Below are 16,177 nucleotides of genomic sequence, written 5' to 3' on the forward strand. Positions count from 1 at the left end.
CTATCTATCTATCTATCTATCTCTGTTTCTTTGCATTTTGTATGTGTAGACCACAGGAGCCCTCTGTTTGTCCTCTTGTCCCTGTGACTGGAGTGACGGGGCAGTAGTCTGTGTGTTTGGCCACTAAAATCAGGGGGAGGGGTGGGATGAGGTGGGCAGGGCACCGCCTGTCCCCGTCCTCATCTCTTTCACACCGGCATGGGCTGCCTGGGCTCCATGGAGGGGAGATAATTGGATTTGTTGTCACCTCCAGTTGCTGCCAGGAGCGGGCGTCTGCTCCGGTTAGCGATGAAGACATCATCGTGACAGGGACCCTGGGAGAGGATCAGCTGGTGTGGTGGGCACCACTATCGATGCTCTAGAACTGCCATGTCCAAGCGGGCAGGCGTTGGCCAGCTGTTTCCCTGCCCGTGACTTCAGGCCAGGGCAAAGAAAGAGCTCCAGATTCAATGGAGAGGGGGGGAGAGAAAGGAGAAGTTGACCTCTGGCCGGATAGCGCTAGATGTTAAGGTTTGAGTTGTGTTTGGTTTGAGTTTTAGGCCCAGGCCAGGGAATCATGCCACAGCAGACAAGCGTGGCGGACAACCAGGGATGGCACCTGCTTGGCGTGAGTGTGAGGTAATGATGGGCTCACAGGTGAACGGCCCCAGAGGTAATCAGTAATTAACTCACAACTACTCCATCACCACAGCTTTGGGTCTGAACCGAGTACCCCTGCCATGTCCTACAGACATTAATGCCCTCCAAACACTCCTTGCACATGCTCCGACGACATCAGGTCGTTTATTTTTTGTATATGCTATCAGTTGTTTGAATATGTTTAGCTTTTTTTTGTTTTATTGGGAGTCTATTTGCAAGACTCCTTATTTGTAAGAAAGGAAAGAGTGTCAGCAAGGGCTTCTAGTCTTATTTTTAAAGCTTCAGTCTTGGAGGGAAAAAAAAACCTTCTCCACCTGTGTAAGAACTTTTTTGAAGGGACTTTTGAAAGATCGTCTCTGTTCTGACTTCAGTGAAGAGCTGTTCAGTGGCTACAGTGGAACGGCAAGGTGAATTAGATTTATACCTGGAAGTCCTGCCACTGTCTGACTGACCTCCAGTCAGCAATCCATGCATGCTGTTTTCCATTTTCCTGTTGAACCAGTGCAAGCCTATACATATCAATTCAGTAAGTGCACAGTTAGCTGTCATTTAAACACTGGCAGATGGAGATGGCACAATAGTGTCCTTAGAAGTCTTCACAGTGTATTTGGCCATATTAAGTCAATTCAAAATATAGGGAGTGTGTGTGTTTAGTCCATATGGCACTGCAGACAATATTGACATATATTGCACACAAAGTTTAAATTTAAATTATGACTGAAGACTTAATTTCAAATGTATATATTATTATATTATTATAATTTATAATGCTAATTTAATATTATTATTATATACTGTATAATACTATTAACATATGATCATTTTAGTAATATATAGGCCTAATATTTGTTCAAAAGTTTGGGGTCAGTCATTTTTTTAAAGAAATGTATATTTTTATTCAGCAAGGAATCATTAAACTGATCAAAAGTGACAGTAACAACTTTTAAATTATTATTATTTTTTAAAATATGTTCTTTTGAACTTTCTTTTAATCAAAGAATCCTGAATCACAACTTCCACATTAATGATGATGATAGTTAAAAATGTTTCTTGACCAGCAAATCACCATACTGTATTAGAATGATTTCTGAAGGATCATGTGACACTTACTGAAGACTGGAGTAATAATGCTGAAAATTCAGCTTTGCTCTCACAGGAATAAATTACATATTAAAATAGTATACAGTTATTTTAAATTGTAATAATATTTCGCAATATTACTGTATTTTTCATTAAATAAATGCTGCATTGGTACTTTTTTTGTCATATGTACTTTTATATGTAAGAAATATATACAAGCATAATTCATATTTATATATAAGACTAATAATACATTAAAATACATAATACTTTAATATTTGATGTATTAAATCAATGCATCAATGCATGTAATGTACTCATTACTTTTTTATATTAAGCAAAATATAAAGTGAACACTGTGTAGGGACCCTGTAAAGGTAGCTAGTGTTTGTGAGGTTGTGTCAGTAGCACAGGGGTTCTGTCTGTGATGTGCGCTCTGATTCTGTTTTTGGAGCGCGATGGCATCCGTAATTGGGGAAAATGCGGATTCGGTGGGCCTAGACATTCCCGTCCCCCAGGGATCAATTACAGAAAGACTCATTCAGCTCGGTCTATTCAAATGAACACCTGAAGAGCGGGGACAGTGTGCTGTTTTAAAACTAGAGGTATTACGAGATAAACACTGTCCCAGTAAAGACCTCATCAGCAGCAATTTGTATGCATTTACGCAGACAGTCAGGGTTTCGTCTCTTACCGCTGTTGTCTTACCTTCTTCCTCATGTTTTTAATCACATCTGTACAAAAAAGAAAAATAATAAAAACCTTCCACTTGGAGTGCACATACACAGGCGGGTAAAAGTGACTTTTTCTTTGACACATCCACATTAAGCAACAGCCAGTCTAAAAGCAAGCTTAGCAACCGTCTTACAAACAAAAACTTGAGCGCTTTCTAATAAGGATGATCTGAAGTATCAAGTGTTATTAATACCCCTTCGGGCACATATTTAAAATAAATTTGTTCCTGTGATTCACTCCGTCTCTCTCTCTCTCAAGGTTTTGGGCATTTGTACAGTGTGAAGAGCTAGCGGTGTTTAAGTCCTTCAGACCTTGCGAAAGTAATGAATGCCAGAATGTTTCTAATCACTGAATCATTCATGCTGTATAATTTGCTGTAAATAGCCAAGGTGCACCCTTGATTTACAGCTTGCTCAAAGATCCTTGACACCACTTAGCAACTGAAAAACACTCCATATATACATTTGAGGCTTAGTTTAGCGCTTTGAAAGGAATTTGAGCTGTAGCTTTTCATAACATCTCATCTTAACCGGTCACCCAGACCCTAAATTGATGCACAATGATCCTGAAAAGTTCGTCTTTGATATCAAACAGAGTCACCTCGCGGTAAATAAAAACAAATCTCCTGGAGGTTTTGAGAAGCGGCTTCTCGGAAAAGGTTTCCAGTCCACGTTCTGTCACTGCGTTAACGGTTCCACCTGTGGTGACCTTGTCCCGCCGTCTCTCTGCTCTCAACAGAGAGCGTGAGATGGATTACTGTGACCGCTCGGCTACCTTACAGATGGCGCAGTACCGTCACCGGCACCTAATTTTCATAGCGTGCATCGAAATGACTCATTAAAATCAGCACAGGCAAGACTGGCAGAGAGGACGCTGTCTGTTTTCCTCACACCTTCCTCCTCTTCTATGTCTTGGTCCTTTTGTTAAATTCTCTCTCTTTCTTCTAATGTGGAATTTCAATGCTTCCCCTTTTGTATGATTGGATGTTTGGATGTTATTGTCATAGTTGAGCTGAGGGAAATGTGTTTTGAATTAGAGGCAGTGTTTCATTTCTGTTTTTATATTTAAATGCAACAGCACGGCTTCACTTTTATGCAGTTCACCTGATGAAGTGTGGGTTCTTTTCCACTGTCGCCTTCGACTTACTTAGGGTTTAAAAGACACTAAAAATCATAGTTTTGACTACACCATTGTGTATGAAATGTGCTATACAAATAAACTTGCCTTGCCTTTCCTTGCCTTGCCTTACACTGACACGGACAAAACTTGAACTTGAACTGAATTGAGCTGGATAATGACACCATAGGCTTTATGTCGAACGTCACATGAACAAACAGGAAAACAAGCCTCGCCACATCCGCTTGTCGGAGAAAGGGTTAACAGCAGTATGAGCTGACGGTGATGTCTATGGACTTTTAAAGTAATTAGCTAACCTAGCTAGTTATTTTTATTGTTGGCGTCTCATTCAATTTTAATATCCAAATAGTATTAATATGAGAAGAAGAAAAAAATGTAAAACAAAAAACAGATGCAACCTGTTTTACAGAATACGGAAGTTTGCTGCTTATAACCCCCTTTCTGCAGAGCTGTGAAGTTGCTTTATACTGAAGCTGAATGGAATTTGTTTCATAATTGACGAATTTTGCAACATAGACACTGTTATTGAACTGAATTGATTCCACATTGACTCGAGCTGAATAAAGACACTGTTGCCTTCTATAGAGCTGCTTTGCAGCTAATAGGGAACGTTCTCAGAACGTTAGCTAATGTTCTTTCTAGGTTCTCTCAAAGTTATGAATGAACATTCTTCCAGTAACGTTCGATCAAAGTTATCAAAACATTATCTTAAAAATGTTATTTATACATCAATCATGGAGCATTTTTGTTTTGTTTTGCTGTAACATTCAGTGACATTTTTTAAATGTTACTTGTTTCAGAATGTTCAGAGAACATTCAAAGGTAACATTTCCATAATGTTTGCAGAATGATACAATGGAATGTTTCCTTAATGTTTGCATTACAAATGCATTGCATTTTCAAAAAAAAAAAAAATTGAAAACCATATCAAAAACTGGACATGAACATAACTTCATGAATAAACATTCTCAGAAATTGTTTTTGGTGTTACAGCTGAACTGAACTTGTTTCATAATTGAACACTATTGTCTTTGTAGAGCTGCTTTACAGCAGAATGTGAATTAGTCTCATATTTGATGAAGTTTGCATCATTGATACTGATATTTTCTTGTTTACTAATGTAAAGCTCTATATAAATAAACATGACTTGACAGGTTCTCTATCCGCAATCCCTCTTTTAGAGCAACAATCATATTCCTGTAGCAACAACAGTTGAAACTACCATCACCCAAGCTGCATCTTTTCCAAACGGGCGGATCGATGTCTCGCGCGCTCTTAGGCTGAACAAATAGAAGAGTTTAGCGGGGAGGGAAGCCATCAGGTCAGATCTGCTCTGCGAATAATCTCTCTTCAGCCACACACGAGAACAAAGCCTATCTGGAGCTCATCGCCACTGTGATGATATTTAAATGTGAAGCTGAGGAGATCAATTAAATTAGCTGTGGCTTCAGCCAGCAGTTCTCCAGACTGCCCCTGAGGTCACAGCGGTGTACTTTTCAGCTCTCGCCTCTGGTAATCGCTTCAAATCAAGCCTCTCTTAAGCACCGCGGCCCACCTTAATTACACGTATGAGGTTGAGATTTCACACCTCTGGTAAAGAGAAGATAAAGTCAAATTGATAATAAACGCCTGAAAGATACATTTTTGAATCAGCCGGGAGAGCTGCGGATCGCAAAGCTGGCTGCCATCCTTCACGGAACTGACACAGGAGATATATATTCATATGATTCACTGTGTGTGTGTGTGTGTGTGTGTGTGTGTGTTTGAATATGTTTATGATGATGTTCAGGACTGAGCAACTCGTCTTTAGTGCTGTAACTTTAATTTGACACAATGTCACTTCTGTCTGATACACTTCCTATATGAGTGTACTTATTAAAATGATCAGATTGCGCATTCATTGTACTCCTCGTGAGTAATATGTGGTAATTATGAAAATGCGTTGTTAAGCTAAATCGAATAATTATTTTTGCAGTTTCACACAAATGTAAAACAAGAACGATAATTTAAATCAGTCTTGCACAGAACGAAATATTTATGATTTTTGTTTTTATTATTGCAGCAGTAGGTTTTGGAACAGCACATCGGGATTTATGAAAAGTGTTATTTTAAAAGTCTATGAGAAAACCAACTAGTTCCTTATGACTGACAGTGAATGATTTCTTGATTTTCTTTTGTCTAAAAGGAATTGATATATTTGTGGAAGATATTAATAAGCAAACTTATTGCATGGACTTTTTTGGAGCATTTTTAAGATGTATTTAATTAATGATTATTTGCATTTAATTAACTAGGAAAGAGAACACAGATTTAAATAAATTAATAGTGAAATTTGAACCTTAATTTGCAAGGAAAATATTACATAAAAGCCCGGTGTCTATTTTTTTTTAATGAATTTAAAATGTAAAAATGAACTTGTATAAATTATTAATTTAAATAGTTTATTTTTAAATATTGCTTACATTAGTAAACATGTGGTCCTGTCCATCTTTCTAATATATTTCTGAGATCACAATTGTTTTTTGTTGTTTTTGTTTTATCTCCTACGAAATTACCCAACATTAAACATCCATCATCTCTCAGGCTGAAGTTTACAGATCCATTTAGTGTGCAAGAGTGACATCTACCTTTAGAGATGAGAAGTAGATTTACTTAACGCAGGACAGTGGAGAGGGTACTTTTGATGCAGGTCATTGTGTGTGTGTGTGTGTGAGGGAGAGAGAGAGAGAGCGAGAGAGAATATGTTGGTAATTATAGCTATTTATGTTAAGAGAAAAGACCTAGTCAGATGGCGAAGTGCATTCATTAACATTTACTTAGCGGTGAAGTCATTATCCTCTTTCCCACTAACAGAGATGAAAAAAAAAAAAAAAAAAGAAACAGAAAAGAAATATTAATGTGCCGACACAATGACAAATACAAAATCCAGGACGCACTTAAATAGGATGTATGGTGAGTGTGAGAATGCAGTTTGACTGTTCGAGTGAGAGATGAATGTGTTTGGAACTGCGTTCATACGTGGAGTGACTAATTCTCATTGTCATAGTGGTAAACAAAGAAATGATGCAAGCAAGTCCGATTGTTTCAAAGATTCTTTCTGTTGCAAAGCATTAGCTGATTGTGTTGTCTCAAATGATTATTTGAGAATTATTAAACTATTTTTAAGAGCTTAGTTGCTGCTATATTAGTTTTACTAATGCATGCGTTACTTTCCCATCCTAAAATATATTTTAAAAAACAATTTATTTAAGATTTAAAATGGTACCTTTGAAAATAGACTTCAATTGTATTGCATGAATTAAAAATAATATACAATACAAGCATAGTTTTTACTGGCATCTCAAATGCTGAGTAATTTACATATATTAGCATATAAAGTAATTGGCACAGATGCCAAGAAAACACTGGAAAACAGATTAATTGTCATCCACCAGCCACAGTGACATTGTTAAAAATGAGATGCTTTTAAGAAGCCAATTATCAGAGAGTTTTCAAAGTAACCCTTTTTTCATCATTGAATATCAACTTAAAGCCAGCTTCATACAAATATGCATCGATTCCATATCCAGTCACAAAAAGTCCCTTCATATGTGTGCACACTACATACTGCACACACTAAGGCAACTTTTAGACCGTGTAGATGTCAAATACTGTATAATTTTAAGCCAGTTTTGCATGAACTTAATATAAGCCCAAGTAAACCACAACATTTAAGGTAAACTAAAGATTAAGCGTCATAATGATTTATTGCAATACATCATAAGCGAACATGTTGCCATCGGTGATGTCACCTGTCCTGTATGGAGTAGTTTTTGAGGCATATGGGCACAGCCTTTCTCTTTCAGACACACACACACACACACACACACACACACACACACACACACACACACACACACACACACACACAAACTCTCGCTGGTAATAGATTCTGCTATGGTTTGCTGGAGCTCTAGTTTTATCCCCTGTAATAATTGGATAGTGCCTCCATTTATAAGGCTGTCCAAGGGAATGCAGAGTGAACAAATGAGCTAGTTTAGTTGCCAAGACCACTGCTTGGGGAGAAGGGCTTAAATGACTCCCATTTTCACAGCCATTGTGCAACGGCTACCTTAAATAATATTGAGATTACACGAGGGAAGGGAAGACATGCTGAGGATCTATTGTGCAGATAAAAGGAAAAAGGAAATTAAAAGATTTTAGGAGAAAAATAAATAAAAATGAATGCCTGTGTGACCAGACAATGAAACAACATACTGGCTATGAATGATATGCTGATATATACTAATCTGTCTGATATAAACCAGAAATTGCTATGATTGATACTAGATCATTTTTTGTTTACATTTTGCTTAAATGTATATAGGAATGTCCATGAGATTTTTGTATGTATTATAAAAATCTATATTTGTAAATAGGTGTGTGTGTATATATATATATATATATATATATATATATATATATATATATATATATATATATATATATATATATATATAATAAATAGAATATAAAAATATTCCATACAATCTCTGTTCATATGATTCATTATACGCACACACACAGTATATGTACAATAATTACTTTTTAGATCATTTTTATTTACATTTCGCATAAGTGTATGGGAATCTGACAAGATTATTTGATGTATTTTTACTTTTTAATCAACAAATTGTGACTTTAAAAAAATAAAATAATATTTACATAAAGTTAGCAGAAATATTCCATACATTCTCTCAATTCATATGGTTCACTGCAAAAACATATATCAGCAAAAATGCTGTTTGAACTTAGGTGTATCATGTCACTCCACAGGACAACCCATGTTTTTAGAGACAAGCGAATAGTAGAAGAGGAAATCAGGGGTTGTTTACACACTCAGAGACGTCCAACCTCGGACAGATTCCCCAAACCGCGTCCCTCCTCTCAGACTCAGCTGGTCAGTGAAAGCCTCCTCTCCTTGCCCCTTCATTCTCAGCCTTATTTGTATTCGTTAATGACTTTATAATTCCTGGCCAGCGGGAACCTGCTTTTATCTCTATTAGTTTAGTAGCCTGGCAAACAAAGGGAGTCTGGGGCTGGTGGCACCATGCCAGCAGGAGCCGCCACCATAAAGGCTCTTGTCCATCTGTGTCGCCTTCTAACGCAGCTCCACTCCTCCTCTTTTTCGTTTTGTTCTCCCCGGTGCCATTTCTACAGATACTTCTGCACCATCCCTGGCTGATATTCCTCTTACCGGCGCCTGTATTGATCTCCGCGATGGCCAATGAAGTGTGAAAGAGACTTCTGTTTTTCCCGCAATGAGAAAATGACAGCTCGCTCCGTCGACGTATGAAAAAAGCACTCGATCGCAAATATCCCGGGGTGACGTTTCAAAAAACGTGTCTCAGAATGTGACCGAAAGTCATTCGTATTGTCAGGCCGGGATGCGATATCTTTATTAGGGCTGAAATGAACCGAGTCGAGCGCATTTACCTCCCGTTTCAGATGTTTTTCATCTCTTTGAGGGTCATTTCATATGCTCGGAATATCATTTCGGCTCAAGCGGGCGTTAATTTGACATTTGTAATGCATGTACAATGTTCCATGAATGCATTCATAAGGCCTGAACATCTCAAACTTTTTGTGAGGCCTCTTTATTTTGCTTCCCGTCTCTCTCTCCCTCTGTAACATGTCAGAAAGACTGCATCCTCCTCTCATCTGAGATGCTGGTCAGATCAGGGGGCCCTTCATTGTATATTTTACCTTGGAGTTGTTTTGATCTTGCTGAAGACAGGGAGCAGCTTTTTTCCCATTTCCCTTTCTCTCCCTCTCTCTTTTTTTTTATTCCTTCGGCAGCGCGTGTGTCTTTTGCATGCATTGTCTTTGAACAATGCTCTGTTTGAACAGTGCGCTCGCAACTCAGGATACAGGCGCGCTCGACGGATCGACTTTTATCACCTGCTTTTCCCAGTGATTCTATTAACGCTTCTGTTTCATTAAAAAAGGGGGACGCGGCCAACAGACAGGCGCACCGGTGAAGAGACAGACAAGAGTGACTTCAAACAAAGTCAGGCGAGAGATTGCCACAGCGCGCAGACAGCCCTTCATTCGGGGGGACTGACAAAGCAGGGCCGGATGAGGCATAGAACTGTGTGAATGTGTGTGTGTGTGTGTACCTGTGAGGTGCTAAATCATTAATTAGAAGGAAGCCACTTCTGCCTCTCTAATGCACTGTTGCTAATCCATGAACACTGAAACATATGGTCCCGTGTTCGAGCTAGTCCAACAGGCTGAGTGGGTCAACAGTTATGTTTACTCGTGGAGGTCACCATACATTGATGCATATAGATAATTATCTAAAAAAATAACAAATTGAACTATAGATATAATAAAATGAAAATATGTTTAAGATCACCCATCCAAGAACCTTTATTTATTCTTGTTGAATGTGTTCTTTTATCCAAAGCGACTTTATTAGCACTGTCACTACCAAATTTTAATTACAATTCCACTTGAAAAAAGTGACATGACAGTCTTCTTGGACTGACACCTATTGACATGGATACATTTATTCAGACTGAATAATTCATTATGCATGCAAAAGTTTCTCCCCCACTACAGATTTTAGCTGCTCTTTTTAAACTGTTGGCGGTAGCAATGCAGTCTGTTATGTACACTACTGTTCAAAAATTTGGGGTTGTTAAGATTTTTTTGAAAAAAGTCTTGCAAGGTTGCATTTATTTGATCCAAAATAAAGTAAAAACAGTAATATTGTGGAATATTAATTTCAAATTGTATTTTTTATTTTTATATTATTAAAAAATATAACTTATTCTTGTGATGGCAAAGCTGAATATTCAGCATCATTACTCTAGTCTTCAGTGTCACAAATTTTATTATATACGAAAATTATTATATACAGTGGCTTCTCCTACTTTTTTCAGTGATATTTAGCGCCAGTTTATCAGGAAGTAACGATTTTGTTCTCTTCGACTGTTTTATGTGATATTCCCATTTTGCGCAAAAGTTTAGATGGAAACATAGCTATTGTGGATTTTTAGATTACCGGTATTATGATTATTATTATGAAATAAACCTAGGTGACAACAGTGTCAGTGAAAAGCATTATAATCTTAACAATATATCAGAAACTCTTTAAGTACATCAACTTGGTAAAAATGTAATGATGGATTTGAAAATCTGAAACTGGAATCAATATAATCAGTACATAAAAGTCATTTGAAAAGTTATAAATAAATAAGCAAGGAAGGCATTGCAAGGTTTCCAAAGCAGGTAACATTGCTATAGTAATAACAGTAAATTATGCCCAATTCCAAGTAACTAACCCTAAACCAACCCCTAACCGTAGCTCCATAGAAAGTACATGTAGTCAATTAATATTACTCAGTACTTATTTAAGTAAGTACTATGTAACTGTCACCTTAAAATAAAGTGTAACCTTTTTTTTTCTTTTACTCTAGAATGAATGTTGCATCTCATTAAAAAAAAAGTGTTCACGTGTGGTGTTTGTAGCCCGGCAGTCATTATGCTGCAGGCAGCGGCGGTGAACTCTGACTCTGGCACAGGAAGTGAAGTCAGCAGCCGTGTAGCTGCTGCTCCAGAAGGCGATGGCTGTGTTCGCGGCGGGGCTCTTCCTCCCCGTAGCAAGGTTGGCACGGTGCGGAGGTGCTGGTGGCGCGGTGCTGGTTCTGGCGCTCTTGGCTGCTGCGAGCGGTGCGTGCCCTCTGTCATTCATGTGGAGTGGCTCTGTCCAACTGTCACTTCCTGACAGGCTGATAATCAATCTCTTTATTAACTGCTCTGCTGCAGACGGCCTGCCCGGTAGGGAGGGTGGGCATCCTGCACGGTACACCGCAGCACCGCGCTCCGCTGGGGTCGGAAAGGTTGGCACCGCAAGACACCGTCGCTTCCAGGCAGGGCCCATCTTCGTTGCCTTCAGGAATCACACCGGTGTGGCCCAATTGTCCCCAGTGACAATTTATGAAGAGGAAAAGTGCGGTCACATTAATGAAATTTCATGTGCAAAAAAGGTCCATTGTCAATAGTGTAGACCAAGCAGCTTTTTTTGTTGGTCAGCATGGTGAATTTGCATGACCAACTTGAACATGAGTGAAATCTGAGTGGCCAACATTTTCACCCTCACATGAAACTCCACATTCTGCAAATTCCTATTGCAATGACTGGATTTCTCCTGTGGAATTTTGACGAGCAGCGGTAAATGTGACAACACTTGAAGCTGTACCTCATAAGCCAACTGTGATTTGCTTCCCAAACTTTTATTAGCCCGCCACCACCAAACTGAACATGGTGGGTGGGTAGGAGTGTATATATTTTCTATATATATTTAAAAATGTAACTTATTCCTGTGAATGCAAATCTGAATTTTCAGCAGCCATTATTCCAGTCTAAAGTGTCACATGATTCTTGAATATTAACAAATTCTGAGTGGCAAACTGTTTTGCCCATACACAAAACTCCCAATTGCTCAAATTCCTATTGCAATGACTGGATTTTGCCCGCAAATCTTTGCCGAGCTACGGTGAATGTGACCGCACCTGAAGCCTCACAAGCCAACTTCCCATTTTGTTTTGTAGCTCGTCACCACCAAATTGAACATGCCAAGGAGAGTGGGGATTGTTTTTCTACTCTCGCTCATCGCTCGCATGTCAATTCCACACAAGCTAATGGCAAAGTCATGTCAGACGTAGCATTGATGAAGAAACAGGGCCGTATCGCATTAAATATGAATAAGCTACAGCTCTCTCCCTTTCTGTTGCTCATAGGAGGTCTTCCTGGTGGAAACGCAGAAGACTCTGCTGAGCAGGATCTCCGATCTGTGCGTGGGAAACGCGACGGCCGCCAAGCTGCTTGCTCCTCCAGACCCGGCCGAGTGCGCCGAGACCACTTATTCACTCCCCACCCAAACAGCTGAGTAGAAGACATATAAGCACAATAATTCTATGGCAAATAACGATAACCATAAAACTCCAAATCCCTGTAATAAAGCCGAAGCCTCTCTCCCTAATGAAACAGTGGCCCTCCTGCTGTTTCCTGCCTAATGTTCCCGCCGAGGCTTCCTCCACTTTCCATAAAGCAATTTTGCAAGCCCACTCCCAACGTGAATCATCTCGAAACGAAGAGAAGCCTCTCCCTCCATCTCTCCTCGTGTCCCCGGAGGGTGACGCTGACTAAATCTGTGTTGATACAGAGGTGTGCTCTAAATCCTGTTTGCTCGGGTTCCATCTCTCCTAATATTCACACTCGCGTATGAGGCCCCTTCCCTGCCCGCATCTGCTAATGTAGCGCATCGTCGTCTGGATGACAAGACGACATCAACGAGCTCCTCACAATGTGTGGGAAGAAGAGCATATGTTAAATTTAAGAAGCTGGGATTTACCTCTGCGTGGGTCTTAGTTTACATGCGCTACTCGACAACAAAGGACGAATCGCCGTTTTGTACGGTTCACGTTGTGGATGCACATGTAAGGTGTTATATCTGAAAATATAGGCGGCTTTTGTGGAAGTCGCACTAAATACCATCTGCCGTGTCTTGAAATAAATTCAAAGTAATTAAGAATATGTTTGGTAAATGAAAAACAACCTTTGTGAAATGCAATAAATGAGAGTTTGAACGGTGAGATTGAGTTTGTAAATTTGATTTGAATTTCCGTTAACATTTCCACAGTATGTAATTACAGTGTTTAAAAATAGGCTTTTTTGTGTGTGCGTGTAATCAATTAGATTTAATTTCTCCAACACATGCCCTTCGTTTATTATCAATTAATGCTGTTTACCTCTTAATTCTTCAAAAGAAAAACTTCAAACTGTAAAAAAAGAATAAAAATGCAAATCAATATATTTTTATTAAAGAAATATTTTATTTTTATTTCTAAAATAAGAAAGTCAGAGATATGACACATTGCATATCAAAAGCTACAGTATTCTCACTCAGAGATTTGAATGCTTTTCTTGGCAAATCCCAAATTACTCAAAGATTTCTTGATTGACAGATGAGGGGGGATAACTGTATTTAGCCAGGGACCATCTTTCCTCGTCTGGTGTGATTTGGGTCTCATGGAGGATTGGCCCCCCTGGTGTCTGCCCCCCTCCTCCTCTCGGCACGGGGCAGGGGCAGATTGACAGAACAGCATGGGGGCAAGCGCCGCTGTGCCAACAGCCCCCCCACGCTCTACCTGATGTTTTTAACAAAGGCTTCCATCTCACCAACTCCGCTGCCGAACATCGCCCAGCCAGCTTCAACCCACCCCGGCTCTGGAACAAACAGACTTTGAAACCTGATCGCAAGGATGTTGGGAACAGATGCACAGACGCTGGGAATGATGCGGCGTGTACGGCTGTACTCAAAGATAAAATGTCAAACATTTTTCAGTTCGAGCCCAAGAAATTGGGCAGTTGTCAGTGAGCAACTGCTTGTAATTCAAAGGAGGATATTGGTGGCTTCTATGATAATATAATGTAATAGAAGAGAAGCCACCAATACTATATATAGAGAGTTTTATTTTGAGGGAGACTGGGGCTAGTTGTCACACTTTTTGACTTCAGTGAATATTTCTCAGTGTAGGTTTAGTTTTGAATGTAAATTTCTGTACAGGAACAAACACTAAAATCTTTAGCAAACAAACACTGAAGAAAAAAATAAAATAAAATTATTTTAACACATGTTGGCCAATGGACAAGTTGTCTCAATTAGAACCTACCCCAAATATATTATATATTATATTTTTCTATATACATTAATTTTGCTGAAAAAGCTTTAGTATATTTTATAATATATTAAATCTTTGTTATAGCTTTTTTAGAAAGAAAAAAAATGTTAAAAATTAAATAATTCATAAATGTAAAAGAAAAAACAGTATTGTTTTGTTTTAACTTGGCTATATATATATATATACTTGTGATATACTTACACTTAATTAGTTATACAACCCAATTGAAAGCTGAAAAGATATGTTCAAATGTGTTGGAGAGGTACATTTATAATTATCGTATCTTGACTTTCAGTCCAACTTCATTAATAATGCACATTGTTCTTACTGACCCCCTTCCAAGCCATCATCAATCACTGGAAAATTTCACTGACTTTCCAAAGGGACGATGCGAGAGGAGCACACACACCGTCTGACGCACATTTCTTGGAGGTGTTCCCCCATTTTGATGAATTTCCGGCCTAGGCACCCAGCATCCCTGCTGTATGTGTGGCTGCATCTCCTCCTTCCTCCTGTCAACATGATCCTGCGCACAATCAGTCGCAGAGCACACACTCGCCGGGTACCTTTCCGCTCCTCGCCACGTCCTCTGGCCTCACCTGCTCCGTCTGTTTTATTTGTGAGCAACAGAACATATACAATTACATCTCACAACTTCAAAATGATCTTTAATTCCTATCACTGCTGTATTGTTGCAGGGAAAATGGATCAATCTCAGTTTCTTTCATTCTTTCAGACAGTGAGAGTTATTAGTAGTTAATATAGTAAAGCTACTTTGATGACTTGCCAGGCTTTTTACGGGCAAAAACAAGGTATATTGAACAAAACAACCAAAAGCATTATACGCATTTTACTTTTGCTTATGGTCTCATAGTTTGTCAGCATGAAAAGACCTTTCATTGTAGATCTAGAATATTATTTTGATACAAAGTTAGTTATAATCCCAGACTCTGCCCTGTAATCAATAAAAATACATTTTTCAGGCCCGCAAGTGAGTGCAGCCAATGATAAATATTGGCAGACAAGAAAAATGTGTCATTTTTGTCGATTGAAGGGAACATAATGATATTCACAAGTAGACCCCCACTGCGATACAGACACAACTGTTCCTAAGCAACAAAACACTTTTCCCCTCTCCAAATGCAGACAGGGTTTTGGTTGACTGTTTGCAGCCACAAATATTCAGACCTCCAATGTAGTGATGAGGGTAAATACAACTGTACAGACTTGTGTACTTAAATTGACACATTTAGCTCCTGATAGTTATACTATAAGTATCTATAAGCAATGTTGGGGGTAACTCATTACAAGTAACACGAGTTGCGTAATCAGATTACTTTTTTCAAAGAACTAGTAAAGTAACACATTACTTTTACATTTTTTGAGTGTTACTTTTTTAAAAATGTTTTCTGCACAGGATAATCGAAGGATCTCTTTTGGTGTGAAAGGTATATATACTGTATATTTGTTATTAAAAACACACAAGCAAGCCCAGCCCAGGTGAGAAAAAGTAACGCAAAAGTAACGTAGCACTACTTTCCATGAAAAGCAACTAAGTAATGCAATGTTACTTTTTAGGTAATATTGTAATGCATTACTTTTAAAAGTAACTTTCCCCAACACTGTTTATAAGTAATTATATACATCTAATAAATACAAAAAAGCAATTTAAACATAATTGTATTATGCTAGGTAAGAAAATGCATTTAATTTGCATTGTTTTATTGTAGCATTGCTGTATAATCCTAATCATAGACAATATTAGACTGAATAAAGGTTTATATTTTAATTATATATTAAGATAACATAAACGTGTCTAGAAAACAGAACAATTCATACATGCTACTGAATTGGTT

At 38.5% G+C, this 16,177-nt stretch overlaps 1 protein-coding gene across 1 annotated transcript in view; it reads left to right on the forward strand.

The window, feature by feature from the left end:
- Window positions 1–12,530, forward strand: part of LOC311071759 (protein phosphatase 1 regulatory subunit 37) — a gene marked incomplete at both ends in the record, with an annotated part of 43,727 nt that extends 31,197 nt beyond the window's left edge. Inside the window, one exon of the mRNA XM_084096298.1 lies at window positions 12,378–12,530. Coding sequence (XP_083952424.1) covers window positions 12,378–12,530 — 153 coding nt within the window. The remainder of the gene's footprint in view (window positions 1–12,377) is intronic.
- Window positions 12,531–16,177: the final 3,647 nt, after the last annotated feature.

Source organism: Abramis brama (genome assembly GCF_963993115.1).
Source record: "Abramis brama genome assembly, chromosome: 21".
Taxonomy (NCBI): domain Eukaryota; kingdom Metazoa; phylum Chordata; class Actinopteri; order Cypriniformes; family Leuciscidae; genus Abramis; species Abramis brama.